Source organism: Hylobates moloch, unplaced genomic scaffold, assembly GCF_009828535.3.
Source record: "Hylobates moloch isolate HMO894 unplaced genomic scaffold, HMol_V3 SCAFFOLD_5, whole genome shotgun sequence".
Classification (NCBI taxonomy): domain Eukaryota; kingdom Metazoa; phylum Chordata; class Mammalia; order Primates; family Hylobatidae; genus Hylobates; species Hylobates moloch.
Genome location: NW_026652280.1, coordinates 32,600,469 through 32,616,496, shown reverse-complemented (window position 1 = coordinate 32,616,496; position 16,028 = coordinate 32,600,469). Strand labels below are relative to the sequence as shown.

The 16,028-nt window shown below is 43.4% G+C and overlaps 1 protein-coding gene across 2 annotated transcripts in view; it reads left to right on the top strand.

Moving 5' to 3' along the window:
- KATNAL2 (katanin catalytic subunit A1 like 2) overlaps positions 1–16,028 on the top strand; it is a 132,767-nt gene that overhangs the window by 10,840 nt on the left and 105,899 nt on the right. For both annotated transcript variants that reach the window (XM_032152389.2, XM_032152388.2), the window contains exons 2-3: positions 7,198–7,416; positions 7,993–8,062. In XM_032152389.2, the coding sequence (XP_032008280.1) occupies positions 7,358–7,416; positions 7,993–8,062 (129 nt within the window). In that variant the 5' untranslated portion in view covers positions 7,198–7,357. The remainder of the gene's footprint in view (positions 1–7,197; positions 7,417–7,992; positions 8,063–16,028) is intronic.

Below are 16,028 nucleotides of genomic sequence, written 5' to 3'. Positions count from 1 at the left end.
ATTCCTGCACCCCCAGTCCTTTACTAGCATATGAGTTCAATGAAGGCAGGGACTTTATTCTCTATTCTATCCCCATTGTTTGACTCATGTCAAGTATGAAATAAGTATTTTCAGAATAAATGAAGAAATGAGGCTAGGCATGGTGGTTCACACCTGTAATCCCGGCACTTTGGGAGGCCGAGGTGGGCAGATCACAAGGTCAGGAGATCAAAACCATCCTGGCCAACATGGTGAAACCCCATCTCTACTAAAAAGACAAAAATTAGCTGAGTGTGGTGGCGCGAACCTGTGATGCCTTGGGAGGCTGAGGCAGGAGAATTGTTGAACCCAGGAGGTGGAGGTTGCAGTGAACCGAGATTGTGCCACTGTACTCCAGCCTGGGTGGCAGAATGAGACTGCGTCTCACAATTAAAAAAAAAAAAAAGAAAAAAGAAAAGAATGATTTATTTTCATTCAAAAAGAGAAGGGATGTCATCTCAGTGGTAAAATATGGCAGGATCAAATGTATGGAGGCTGAAACTTACAGGGTGTTCTATCAACAGTCACAACACAAATAGCCAAAACCCATAAAGTATTCATCGTGTGCCAGGCATTTCCAAGCACTGGAATCACATACTTTTTGGGGTGCATGTCAACTTTGTTTTCCTTCTTATAGGCCCTGCAGACCTATTCATATCTGAGATCCTGCATGCTAGCCACAATTGATTTGATCTGAAAGCAACACTGATTGAGAGAAAAGTCCATCCATTGGTCAGAGACGGCATTCTTTTCCTTGCAAGTTTGAGCTGATTGATGTGTAGGCTACAGAAGTTTGAAGATGAGTCATACTAATGGCAGGACACTTTTGAGTGAAGGCAACAGCTGCTGAGGCCCCTGAAGCTACACTGGTCTCTGCCCTTTCTGAACCTTGTTGCTCAATGTTTCCTTGGCTTAATGACATAGGTTACCCTGCTATCCTTCCAGTAAAATACACCCCCTTCATTTTTAAAACTAACAGAGCTAAGTCTCTTTGTTTTGTTGATTATTCATTCTCTTAAAGACAAAAAAAGCAAACAATCTCTAAATCAAGGAAACTTGAGTAAGGCAGTCCTTTCCACTCCTTGACTCATTTAATCCCTACCACATTATGAGAGATTATTACTGTTCCCATTTTGCATATGAAGAAACAAGGTTTGAACAGGTCCAATACCTTTCCTAAAATTAGGAGTTAGTGATGGGGCAAGATTCCAGCCCTGGCCTGTATGACTCCAGAGCAGAGCTCTGAACTGTTATGTGGGGCTACAGGAAGGCCAGTAATAGGACTGCAGCAAAGATGAAGTTGGGAAGCCAGGGCCAACATTCTGATACCATTCAGGGTAAATTAGAAAATTACACAGTGAAGGGGCAAAAACCAGATTTCACTCTGTCTGTGGATAAGATCCAATAAAAGCTCTTTAGTCTTACATTCCAACAATCTTTGGCAGAGAGGATATATACCAACACAGAATGTCTGTGTGATTAAAACGCTCTCTCTCTTTGACAGAGTTGACAGTGTTTAAAGAATGACAGGATACATTTTTTAGAAACATAAAAAAATGGAGTTTTAACAATATATATTCAGAGATGGCTTGTAGTTGACTGTCACAAGGTTTGCAGTTAGGCAGGCACATTTCTTGTCATTCTTGAAAACTCCCTCTCAATCTTGCATGCCTAGAGAAGCTCTGCTGAAGACAGTTTGACATAAATGAGGCTATGAAGACAGAATTCCAAGGTAGGGAGGGGACGAGGAGAGAAAGGGTTTGATGAATTAATGTATGATTTGAAGAGAGTTCATAAAACAAAAAGCTTATGATTAGCCATAATCCCAGCATTTTGGGAGGCCGAGTTGGGACAATCACTTGAGGCCAGGAGTTTGAGACCAGCCTGGCTAATATAGCTGGACTCCTGCTCTACAGAAAAATTTAAAAATTACCTGTGTATGGTGTCACACTCCTATAGTCCCAGATAGTTGGGAGGCTGAGGTGGGAGGATCACTTGAACCCAGGAGTTCCAGGCTGCAGTGAGCTATTATGATGGTGCCACTGCACTCCAGCCTGAGAGAGCAAGACCTTGTCTCCAAAAATAAACAAACAAAAAAACTTATGATTAAAAAGCACTCAGAATCCCAGCATTTTGGGATGCCAAGGCGGGTGGATTACCTGAGGTGAGGAGTTTGAGTTTGAAACCAGTCTGGCCAACATGGTGAAACTCCATCTGTAATAAAAATACAAAAATTAGTCAGGTGTGGTGGCAAGCACCTGTAATCCCAGCTACTGAGGGTAGGGGTTGGGGGGCTGCTGAGGCAGGGGAATTGCTTGATCCAGGAGATGGGGGTTGCACTGAGCCGAGATCATGCCACTGCATTCCAACCTGGGCAACAAAGCCAGGCTCCATCTCAAAAAACAACAAACAAACAAACAAATAAAAAAACCCATTCAGAAATCACCTTACAAAACATCCTTGCTGTCACAGAAAGAATAAGTGGAATAATTGGTTTTCTCCAACTAAAATTGGATTATATTTTTTCAATACTTTAAAAAATAATGTGCCTTGGAGGTGGGGAGGGGTGGGGAGGAAAAGCAAAAAATAAAAATAATGTGTCTTGAGAAACAAATGGTAGGCTTGAGCTCTATTTTTGTATCCACCAAATAGTATAGTTTTGTTTCTCTTTTTTGAGACAGAGTCTCACTCCTGTTGAGTAGTTGGGACTATAGGTGTGTAAATAATTTCTTCAAAAAAAGTGCTGCTTTCTTCCATTTTGGAGTCAATTTTGCACACATTAGAATGCCTAATATTATCCTAAAAAGGCTCTGTTTATTCTTGTTTTCCAGCTGTTACACATAAAGTTTTGGTGTGGCAAAAGGAATAGCACTCGAATATAAAATTTTCTTTTTAATTCTCAGCAAGGCAAGTTACTTCTATAGAAGGGTGCCTACCCTTACAGATGTAGCAATGGTGAGCGCACACTTGGACAGGGAGGGGAAGGGGTGCGCCTGCTGCTGTGTCGTTCTCTACCGGCTAGTGTTAGACGGCACAGGTTAAACTAATTCCGATTGGCTAATTTAAATTAAAGGGTGAGTGCTTTGGCAGGAGTCAGGGCAGAGCAGGTAGCAGGTAATCAGAATGAGTCAGGGTGAAGTAGGTAATCGAAAAAGGTTGCTTTATAAGGAAGTTAAGTTTAAAAGTAGAAGGCAAATAACTGAACATACTGACATATTAATTCTTTGAAAAGAAATTTAGAACTCATATCTAATACAGCCTTTTGTTCTCCATATATTTCATCTTGGATTGTTTCTGCTGTTACATTACCAACTTCACTGATCCTTTTTCTGCAATTCTAATCAGCTGTTAAGCTCATCCAGTAAATTTTTAATTTCTGAAGTTCATTTTGGGTCAGGCACAGTGGCTCATGCCTGTAATCCCAACACTTTGGGAGGCCGAGGCAGGCAGATCGCGAGGTCAGGAGATTGAGACCATCTTGGCCAACATGAAGAAACCCCGTCTCTACTAAAATACAAAAATTAGCCGGGCGTGGTGGTGCGTGTCTGTAATCCCAGCAACTTGGGAGGCTGAGGCAGGGGAATCGCTTAAACCTTGGAGGCGGAGGTTGCAGTGAGCTGAGATTGCACCACTGCACTCCAGACTCCAGTGTGGTGACAGAGCAAGACTCCATCTCAAACAAACAAACAAACAAAAGTTCATTTTGTTCTATTATAATATCTTCTATCTGTCTCATTATGCTCACAGTTTTCCTTGCTTGACTACAATAATGGTTATTCTAAAGTCCTTGTCTGCTATTCTGTCATCTCTGTAATTCCTGGATATGTTTCTAATGATTTATTTTTCTCCTGTTCATTGGTCACATTATTCTGCTTTTGTAATTTTTTTTTTTTTGCATGTCTAGCAATTTTGGTTGGATGTTGGATATTGTGAATAAGATGTTGTTGAGTACCTAAATTTTGTTTTCTTCCTTTAAAGAATGCTGGGTTTTATTTTGTCAGGCAGATAAGTTACTTGCAGATCAACTCTATCCTTTTGAGGTTTGTTTTAAACCTTGTCAGGGTTTGGCCAACAGGGTTTGGAGTAGTACTCTGACTACTCCAACTATGAATTTCTCTCAGGCCTGTGTGAGTAATGGTAATTTTTCTACTTGCAGCACTCTGGAAGTTGTTCTTTCTGCGTTTTTTGATGTATATGGTCTCATAGACTCTAATCCTTGGCACACACAAGTTAGAATCCATCCAGAGACCCAAGGAGACTCCTATACAAATTTCTAGAATTTTTTTTCTGTGTACTCATTCTTTTCCAGTCATTTTGTCAGGCATTTGAACTACAGCAACTCAATCTTGAATAGGAGCTGGGTAAAATGAGGCTGAGACCTACTGGGCTGCATTCTCAGAAGGTTAAGGCATTCTAAGTCACAGGATGAGATAGGAGGTCAGCACAAGATACAGGACATAAAGACCTTGCTGATAAAACAGGTTGCAGTAAAGAAGCTGGCCAAAATCCACCAAAACCAAGATGGCGATGAGAGTGACCTCTGGTCATCCTCACTGCTACACTCCCACCAGCACAATGACAGTTTACAAATGCCATGACAATGTTAGGAAGTTACCTGATATGGTCTAAAAGGAGGAGGCATGAATAATCCACCCCCTGTTTAGCATATCATCAAGAAATAACCAAAAAATGGGCAACCAGCAGCCATCAGGGCTGCCCTGCCTATGGAGTAGCCATTCGTTTACTTTCTTAATAAACTTGCTTTCACTTTATGGAGTCACCCTGAATTCTTCCTTGTGCAAGATTTAAGAACCCTCTTTTGGGGTCTGTATCAGGACTCCTTTCTGTTAACAATTTGTCCTGCAAGTTTAACCTGATTTAGCATCCCCAAACTTCTACCTCTCAACTTAGTGAAGCTAACATGCTCTATTTTTGTTCCTTCTTCCTGTACTAAAGTCCAAAAAGGACTTCCACACAGAGATCTAGCATGATTGTAGGGCTCACCTTAATTGTTTTTCTTCCCTCTTGTATCTCAGTTCTGTGATGCCTATTGTCTTATTTGCGAAAACTATTTCTCATTTATCTTGTCTAGTTTGTTGTGTAGTGGTCTAGTTTTCTAGTTGCTTAGAGTAGCAGGTCTAGTCCAGTACTAGTTACTTGATATGGCCAGAGGAAGAAGCTCTTTGAAAACATTTCTGTAGCAAAATGTTAACTAACAGATTTGCATCCCTTAGAAAAGACAATTTCAAAGGTTATAGTTTCATTGCCTTGTAAGACATTAACAAGTTTTGTATCTAACTTAGCAGTCTTATGAAGTTGGCCCTCTGTATCCATGGGTTTGGCATCTGGGGATTCAACCAACTAAGAATTGAAAATATTAAAAATAAATAGTACAACAATAAAAATTAATACAAATAAAAAATGCAGTATAATGAGTATTAACACAGAATTTACATTGTATTAGGTATTATAGTAATCTAGAGATGTTTTCAAGTATACGGGATGGGTTGGGAGAAGCGGTTCACACCTGTAATCCCAGCACTTTGGGAGGCCAAGGCCGGGGGGAGGGGTGAATCACTTGAAGTCAGGAGTTCGAGACCAGCCTGGCCAACATGGTGAAACCCCACATGTACTAAAAATACAACAATTAGCTGGATATGGTGGTGGGTGCCTGTAATCCCAGCTACTCAGGAGGCTGAGGCAGGAGAATCGCTTGAACTAGGAAGGCAGAGGTTGCAGTGAGCCGAGATCACACCACTGCACTCCAGGCTGAGCAACAGAGTGAGACTTTGTCTCAAAATAAATAAATAAATAAATAAATAAATAAATAAATAAAAATAAAAAATAAAGTATATGGAAATTAGCTGGGCGTGGTGGCATGCGCTTGTAATCCCAGCTACTCGGGAGGCTGAGGCAGAGAATTGCTTGAACCCGGGAGGCGGAGGTTGCAGTGAACCAAGATCGTGCCACTGCACTCCAGCCTGGGCAACAGAGCAAGAATCTGTCTCAAAAAAAAAATAAATAAATAAATAAAAATAAAAATAAATAAATAAATAAATAAATAAATAAAGTATACAGGATGATGTGCGTACTTATATGCAAGTAGCATGACATTTCATATAAGGAACATAAGCATCCCCAATTTTGGTATCAGTTGGAACCATAGAACCAGTTTCCAGTAGATGCTAAGGGACACTATACTAACATTGTTTTCTAAAAATGTCTGTAAATATTCAGTTCCTTATAATGCTCTTTAAACCAGCTTTACCATATTATTGGCTCCCTCATTAATGAGTTAGGCAAAATCATTGACAGGTGTTCATTCATATCAAAGAATCACATTTTTAACTTTTTGAAAACCATGTCAACAAAACAATGTGATAAGTGCAGTATGAAAAGTATGTTGCGGAATCAGGAACTAATTTGTTCTCTGCCTAAGCTTTGCCTAGGGTAAGTATAGTGATTGTTAGGAGAAAACGCCATTGAGTTATCCTAGAAGGTGATATTTGAGCTGTCTTAGCAGGCAATATAGACTTTTCTTATGCAGCAGGGGTGAGAGTGGTCCTCCAAGCCAAATAAACTACTCATTGGTCGTTCACAAGCATTGTAAGCAGTTCGCTTGTGTTAGAGTGGGGTTGCCTGTATCCAGGTGGGAATTAGAGGTGAGACTGGACAGGAAGGGTGGAAGCAAGGCATAGTGAAAAGAGCACTGGCTTCAGTCAGGAAACAGGTTTGCATCCTAACTCTATCTAGAACTACTTATTAATAATTTGGCTTTTTGGGCCTGTTTGCATAACTGTAAATTGGGGCATTAATAACTTCTCCATGTTGTGTTAGGATTATATTAGATAGCCAAGTAAATCACATAGTACATTGGTGCTGTAGATGTTTACTAAGTTACAGTTATGATTATTAATTAGAAAGTGGTCAACAATTTCACATGGTGCCAAGTTGGAATAAGATAAAGAATATTAAATAATCTATAATCGGATTTCCCAATTAGGAAGTCATTGACGACTCTGGCAAGAACTGCTTCAAAGGAGCAGGACCAGAATGTGTTGAGAAATGGGTGGAAGGTGAGGAAATAAGGAAGAAGATAGCTAGTCCTTTCAGAAAGCTTGCCCTGAATGGGGGAGAGGTGATTCAGTTCAACACTTATGAGAACTTTTTTTTTTGTAGATTGAGGAGACTTGAATATTTTTGTATCCTGAAAGGAGAAATGGATGAAGAAGAAATGGATGAAGAAGACCGAAGATAATGATGAAGGGATAATTTGGAACAGGATTCACAGCAAGAGAGACAGAAGGGAAAGACATTGAAGAAACAGACTAATTAACACATGAAGAAAATAGAGCAGAGGACAACACGTCCATGTTTTTCCACGTCTAATGAGAACAGGTCTGATGTGAAAGGAATTGGAGGAGAAGGGGAAGTTTGATGATGCACAGTTTGCATCCCAGAAGGCTCTTGACAACCAAAGTGTCCACAGCAGATTCGTCCAGTCTAGATAGACCATGCACAGAGAATTTCAAAGAAAAGCAGAATAGATTTCCAAACCTTTACCCTAATCCAGGGAGGAGAAGACGGGACGTCAAAATATAGTCTTGGGTATAGAGGCACTGGGTCGCAAAGGCCTGAACAACTGCTGAAATCAAGGACAAATATGGTATATGGCCCTGGGTCAGCTTGTATTTTAGAAACGAATTGAGAAAACCGAAACAATTGCAAAGCCCGCCCCATGCTCTAACAATCTTCCCTCTTCCATCTCTTCATTGGCCAGTGTCACGCAAACACTCTGGATTAAACATGCATGGTCTAACGTTGATTGGCACGTTAAAAGAATCCGTCTGTGGCCAGCGATTGGCGGGCGTGTCTAGGATCTAGCCAATCCGGAAAGGGGCGGGCTGGTTAAGCGCCAGGTTCCTTAGATCGACCGGTCAGCCCAGTAACTGACTCCTTTTCTCCCTTCTCTAGGGTCCTAGCACAGTGTCTGATGGAGCTTTCCTACCAGACCCTCAAATTCACGCATCAGGCGCGGGAAGCGGTAAGGAACGCATATATAAAAAATGACTATACCAAGAACCCCTCGCCTGCTGTTGCTGCAGGACGATTCCGAGTCTCCGGTTGCCATGGCGACAGAGTCCGCTACTAGAGCAGCGCAAACGCAGTGAGAGGCGCTCAGCCTGTGTGGTTAAATCCCGGGCTGGGCTTGCAGCCATGATGGAGGGAAAAATAAATGAGACACAGGCGGGTTTGGGGGTGACAACGGGTCGGATGAAAGGGACGGCAGCGTCGGTTCCTGATTGAGGAAATGAGGTATTGAGGGGGAGGTGTTATTAGACACTGGCTCTTGATTGGGTGAATGGATTTGGGGAGTGGTCAAAATTAGATTGTTGAAAGACAGGAAATCATTGACCTGGGAGTTAGTTAGAATATTGGCTTCTGATCTTGATTTGCCATTACTAAGGCGAGAGATCTTAGGCATTTAATTCCCCTCTTGGGCTTCAGTTTCTCCATCTGAAAGTCAGGGAATTGGACTGTAATCTTTTTCACACGAAGATTACATGAGCTCTACAATACATTAAGTGGTTTACTGTGGTCTGTATCACCTGCTACTGGCCAGCAATTCTTTCCACAGCGATGAACATGAATTGAGGACACACTTGTCTGCCAGGCACTGGGGAGATAAAAACAATGTGGGGGCGGGGAGGAAGGAAAAATAAAATTAAAGTTAAAAAATACTTCTACCTGGATCTCATTCCTAGAGGTTCAGAATTACTGGCTTGGGATGAGTCCTATGCATCAATATTTTTAGAAAGCTCAACAGGCGATTACAGTGTGTAGCCAAGGTTATGAACCACAGCTCTAGTATCTCCTACCTTTTAAAGACTAATAATACACAAAAAGGTAACCCTCTGGCTTCATACCCCTCTATAGTTACCAGCCTCTGTTCGTTTCTCTCCATCTTCTAGAAAAGGTTGGCTACACATGTTGTTGCTAATTCCTCACCTCCGGATTGTACTTAAGCCTATTTTAATCTGAGCATGAACTACCTGCCTCAGAATCTTTTGGGTTACCCTTTAATAGAGCAGATTCTTGAGCCTCATGAAGACACTGAATCAGAAACCCCCTGGGATGATTTCTTGAAACTTGCACTTTAAGCACAAACTCTACGTTTGAAAAACACAGCCGTAAACGTTCTCATATATTTTCATGACTTCTAGTACTATCTTTTAAAATTTTGTCTTTTTGGAGACAGAGTCTTTCTCTGTCGCCCAGGCTGGAGTGCAGTGGCATGATCTCAGCTCACTGCAGCCTCCACCTCCTGGGTTCAAGTGAATCTCCTGCCTCAGCCTCCCGAGTAGCTGGGACTACAGTTACGCGCCGCCATGCCCAGCTAATTTTTTGTATTTTTAGTAGAGACGGGGATTCACCATGTTGCCCAGTTTGGTCTCGAACTTTTGAGCTCAGGCAATCTTCCCCCCTCAGCCTCCCAAAGTGCTAGGATAACATGAGCCACCGTGCCTGGCCAACTTCGACTTCTTCTTCTTCTTCTTCTTCTTTTGAGACAGAGTTTTGCTCTTGTTGCCCAGGCTGGAGTGCAATGGTGTGATCTCAGCTCACTGCAACCTCTGCCTCCTGGGTTCAAGCGATTCTCCTGCCTCAGCCTCCCGAGTAGCTGGGATTACAGGCATGTGCCACCATGCCCAGCTAATTTGTTTGTTTGTTTTAGTAGAGATGGGGTTTCTCCATGTTGGTCAGGCAGGTCTCGAACTCCTGACCTCAAATGATCTGCCTGCCTTGGCCTCCCAAAGTGCTGGGATTACAAGCATGAGCCGTCGTGCTCGACCAAACTTCTAATACTATCTATATGCCAAAAACTCCCCCAACCTACCTCAACTGGACTTCTTTGTTAAGCCCCAGACCAATGATCCAGAAGATAAAATATGGATAGGACAATGGATCAACTGATTACTTGACATATCTACTGGGGTGTTGCAGGTATCTGCATTGTGTGTGTGTGTGTGTGTGTGTGTGTGTGTGTGTGTGTGTGTATGTGTGTTTGAGACAGGGTTTCACTCTGTCATTCAGGCTGGAGTGCAGTGGTGCGATCATGGCTCACTGTAGTCTCAACCTGCTCAAGGGATCCTCCTGCCTCAGCTTTTCAAGTAGCAGGAACTACAGGCATGCACCACCATGCCCGGCTAATTTTTCTGTATATTTAGTAGAGATGGGTTTTGCCATGTTGCCCAGGCTGGTCTTGAACTCCTAGGCTCAAGTGATCCTCCCACCTCGGCCTCCCACAGTGCTGGAATTATAGGCATGAGCCACTATGCCTTGCATCTTAACTTGTTTAATGCCTAACTACTTCTCCTCCTTCTCCTTTTCCTTTTCTGCTTCTCCTTTTTCTCCTTCTCCTTCTTCTTTTCTTCAACAGGGTCTTATTCTGTCACCCAGGCTAGAATGCAGTGGTGTGATCTCAGCTCACTGCAACCTCCGTCTCCCAAGCTCAGGTGATTCCCCCACCTCAACCTCCCAAGTAACTGGAACCACAGGCATGTGCCATCACACCTGGTTAAATTTTGTATTTTTTGTAGAGAGTTTCACCTTGTTGCCTGGGCTGGTCTCAAACTCCTGGGCTCAAGTGATCCGTCTGCCTTGGCCTCCCAAAGTGCTCAGATTACAAGCGTGAGCCTTCGTGTCTGGCTTAATGCTTAACTTTTAACTGTCCTCTCTAAAACCTGTACCTTTCCCAGTCTTTCCCCATAGGGGAAACCACCCCAATGAAACCACCATTCATCCGATTGCTCAAATCATAATTCTGGGGGTCATTCTTAGCTCCTTCTTTCTCCTAGTCCCTCTCCTCTGTCCTCTACAAGAGGAAGACATCAGCAAATCTTATCGATTCTACTTCTATAATGTATCTTTAATAATCCATATATTCACATCCACCTCCTGATATAAACCTCCATGCCCTGTCACTGGAACCACGTTAATAGCATCTTAGCTATTCCCCATTGGTTTTTGCCTCTCTTCAGTCCATCCTTCATCCAATGATCAGGGTGATTTTCTTAAAATAGTGCCACTCTTTTAATGGGATCCTTTTAATGGCTTTCCATTACACTTGGGATAAACCCTCCAAATCTTGACAAGACCTACAAAGCACTGCAATAAAGCCCAACCTCCGCCTCCACGCTTTTCCTCTCCATTTTCTGTGTTGCCTCTCTCAGTGCTCCAGCCACATTCTCCCTAATCTGATGTCTGACAACTCCATAGCATTTATGCCATACATTTAGTATTTAATTGGATTAATTATATTGTTATCTGTTCTTGGAACTTGAAAGCAACACAGGAACTCAAGCCTTATTTTTTGTTTTAGTCCCTAGATAGTGCTAAGAGCAATATTTAGGTATGCTCACTGATGGTTTGATCTCTTGGGGTCTGTGTGCAAGGAATTGTGCTGAGTAGGGATCTGGAGAAGCTGGAGGAGGGGATGTGATCCAGTGTGTTAGATATGAAGAGGACTGCACGTCCACAAGACACTCTGATCACCTACATCATCTACTATACTGGGATTTTCGGAATATTTTCTTTGTATTTGGTTTATTTTTGTTGTTTCAAATTATTTATTTACACATATATTTTCAATTTTTAATTTTTAACAAAGTAATGGCAGCACATCACTTATAATAGTTCAACAAAATTTGAAAAAAACTGAGTCTCCTGCTTCACCTCAACTGGACCTTACTTAATTACTGCTCCCCAGAAGCAACTACTTCAACTTGTAGCAGCTTCTTCAAAATAACATGTTTATACTCTTTTTCTTTTTTTGAGACAGAGTTTCGCTCTTGATGCCCTGGCTAGAGTGCAATGGTGTGATCTCAGCTCACCACAACCTCCGCCTCCTGGGTTCAAGCGATTCTCCTGCCTCAGCCTCCTGAGTAGCTGGGGCTATAGACGCCCACCACCACACCAGGCTAATTTTTTATTTTTAGTAGAGACGGGGTTTCTCCATGTTGGCCAGGCTGGTCTCGAACTCCCAACCTCAGGTTATCTGCCTGCCTTGGCCTCCCAAAGTGCTGGGATTACAGGCGTGAGCCACCGTGCCTGGCGATGTTCATACTCCTGAAGCTTGATTTTTCATTCTCAGTTATAGTCTAGTCACTTTTATGAAGATGAGCACTGAACTCTCTTCTACTTCTCCCTGTCCCTGGCCTCCTCCCACCATCAGTATGTACTTCCCTTCCCTCATTCTCTCAACACGGAGAGAAATTCTATCATAATTTTCATTAAATCAATTTTCAGTATTAATATTAATCCGATTGCGTAAATACTATTTAGAGCTGAGCCATACAGTGCACTTTGGTTATATTTTATATTTTATTTAACTTTTGGGACAAGACTCAATCATATATTAACCAATGCATTCTTCTTTGGTTTACTTTTCTGTATTTTTTTTTTTTTTGGAGACGGAGTCTTGCTCTGTCGCCCAGGCTGGAGTGCAGTGGCACAAATCTCGGCTCACTGCAAGCTCCGCCTCCCGGGTTCACGCCATTCTCCTGCCTCAGCCTCTCCGAGTAGCTGGGACTACAGGCGCCCGCCACCACGCCCGGCTAATTTTTTGTATTTTTAGTAGAGACAGGGTTTCACAGTGGTCTCGATCTCCTGACCTCGTGATCTGCCCGCCTCAGCCTCCCAAAGTGCTGGGATTATAAGCGTGAGCCACCGCGCCCGGCCACTTTTCTGTATATTTGGTACCACTTCCTTCCTATCCTTTCCAACAGAACTGTAAAATTCTCAATGTGGGGAAGCTCATCAGGTAATTTCTAAGTCCGATTTTTTTTTTTTTTTTTTTTACTGGGTGGCATCCTTTCTGGATCTCGGAGATTCTCCTGCTGTGTCAACTCATTGCTCTTTGGGCTTACTATACAGCTTTTTTTTTTTCCCCAGGAAATCCCTTCCTCCCTTCCCTGTGTTAGAAATCCTGCTTCCTGGGCTCCATGTCTTCCCCCTTCTTGCCCTATATCCCTCTTGTAGTGAAAAATATCAACCAATAACTATCTGAGAAAAGATATATGGGGGGTAAAGCTTTGTAAACACAGTATCTATGAAACTTTTCCTCTCACCTTGATTGGTGATTTGGCTGACGTTAATACTCTAGGTTGGGACTGATTTCATCTCAATTGAGAAGGCATTGCTCCATTACTTTTGTAATTAATTAATTAATTTATTTATTTATTTATTATTTTGAGCAGGGTCTTGCTCTGTCAGCAGTGGCCCGACCTTGGCTCACTGTAACCTCCACCTCCCAGGTTCAAGCTATTATTCCCATGCCTCAGCCTCCCAAGTAGTTGAGATTACAGGGGTGCGCCACCATGCCCAGCTAACTTTCTATTTTTAGTAGACACGGGGTTTCACCACGTTGCCCAGGCTGGTCTCGACCTCCTGGCCTCAAGTGCTCCACCTGCCTTGGCCTCCCAAAGTGCTGGGGTTACAGGCATGAGCCACCATGCTAGGCCCCAGTTTCTTTCTTTCTTTCTTTTTTAGAGACAGACAGAGTCTCTCCCAGGCTGGAGTGCATTGGCATGATTTAGCTCATTGCAGCCTTGAATTCTTGGGCACAAATGATCCTCCCACCTCAGCATCCCAAGTAGCTGGGACTACAAATGTGCACCACCACACCTGGTTAAATTTTTTATTTTTTGTAGAGACGGGGATCTCACTATGTTGCACAGGCGGTTTCAAACCCCTGGCCTCAAGTGATCTTCCCCTACCCACCACCTAGGCCTTCTAAAGTGCTGGGATTATAGGCATGAGCTATTGCACTCAGCCTGCAGGTATGGTTTTTTTTTTTTTTTTTGAGATGGAGTCTCACTCTGTCACCCAAGCTGGAGTGCAATGGTGCGATCTCGGCTCACTGCAACCTCTGCCTCCTGGGTTCAAGCGATTCTCCTGCCTCAGCCTCCTGAGTAGCTGGGACTCTAGGTGCGTACCACCATGCCCGGCTACTTTTTGTATTTTTAGTAGAGACGGAGGTTTAACCATATTGATCAGGCTGATCTCGAACTCCTGACCTCATGATCCACCTGCCCCAGCCTCCCGAACTGTTGGGATTACAGGCATAAGCCACTGCCCCCGGCCCAGGTATGTTTTTTATTGATGGCTGAATGTTCCTTTTTCACTGTATCCTGTTCTTGCAAGATGTCATGGTTTCTTTTGTCTCTCTGAGGAGGTTTTCCTTTCCTTCCTGCCTGCCTGCCTTTCTTTTTCTTTCTTTTGTTTCCTTCCTCCCTTCTCTTTGTTTCCTTCCCTCCCTCCCTCCCTGCTTCCTTCCTTTCTTTTTTTTTGAGGCGGAGTCTTGCTCTGTTGCCCAGGCTGGAGTGCAGTGGCATGATCTCGGCTCACTACAACCTCTGCCTCCCGGGTTCAAGCGATTCTCCTGCCTCAGCCTCCTGAGTAAGTGGGACTACAGGCGTGTGCCACCACGCCAGGCTAATTTTTTGAATTTTTAGTAGAGACGGGGTTTCACCGTATTAGCCAGGATGGTCTCGATCTCCTGACCTCATCATCTGCCCGCCTCAACTTCCCAAAGTGCTGGGATTACAGGCGTGAGCCACTGCTCCCGGCACCTTCCTTCTTTTCTTTTTCTTTCTTTCTTCTAACATTTTGTCTGTTTCCCCTTATGTTCCTTTTTGTATTTTTTAATTTGTGGTTTTGTTTTTCATGTGGGATATTTTCCTCAAAAGTCAGTGATACATGGTTGTCCATTTATTTTTAAGAATGAGATACCTAGGCTGGGCATGGTGGCTCACACCACTAATGCCAACACTTTGGGAGGCCGAGGCAGGTGGAGCGCTTGAGGCCAGAGGTCGAGACCAGCCTGGGCAACGTGATGAAACCCTGTGTCTACTAAAAATAGAAAGTTATCCGGGCATGGTGGCACCACCCCTGTGTTAGAGGTGGGAGGGTTGCTTAAGTCCAGGAGTTTGAGACCAGCCTGGGCAACATAGTTAGATCTCTTCTCAACAAAAAATAAGCAAAATGAACTGGCCATGGTGACAAGTGCTGGTGGTCCCAGCTACCTGGAGGGCTAGAGTGGAAAGATTACTTGGGGCCGGTGGGTTGAGGCTGCAGTGAGAAGTGATCACACCACTGCACTCCAACCTGGGCGACACATGGAGACCCTGTCTCAAAAAAAAAAAAAAAAAAGAATAAGACACCTAAAAGTTAATTAGAATTTTTGTGTTTTAGAGGAGGCTTGTCTCACACAGACAGTTTTTCTGTAGGATAGTCAGGTACCAGGGCCCTTTTCATTGGGGCATGCCAAATGTCAGTTATGTGTAGGTCTTTTTTCTGAGGCCTTCCATTTCTATGCTCTCCTTCAGGGAATAAGGGCAAAATAAGTTTGGTTGCCAGCAGTGTTGGAGAGAACAGAGGAAGACTTTGTGGGGGTGAAAGCAGGGAATGGAAGGTGGGGTTTCACCTCTCTCTTCAGTATATACGCTTCCACTGAATTACGCCTTTCTTCAGGTAGTCCAGGTAGTCCTGGTAGTCCCATCTTCTGCCTGGGTAGGGGAGGAATTGTAACCTGATTGGAGAAGGGGAGGGAATCTGCAATACTCTGTTCAGCATGCTCTTTATACCTCACTTCTGCCCTTGGAGGTGCCTGATGACTCCAGAGGAACCTGGTGTCCCCACTCCTGTAACTTTCTAGGGTTCTGTTATAGATATATGTTTTCTTCTTCTCCTTCTCCTTCTTCTTCATCTTTTTTTTTTTTTTTTTTTTTTTTTTGAGACGGAGTCTCGCTCTGTCGCCCAGGCTGGAGTGCAGTGGCGCAATCTCGGCTCACTGCAAGCTCCGCCTCCCGGGTTCACGCCATTCTCCTGCCTAAGCCTCTCCGAGTAGCTGGGACTACAGGCGCCCCCCACCACGCCCGGCTAATTTTTTGTATTTTTAGTAGAGACGGGGTTTCACCGTGGTCTCGATCTCCTGACCTCGTGATCCGCCC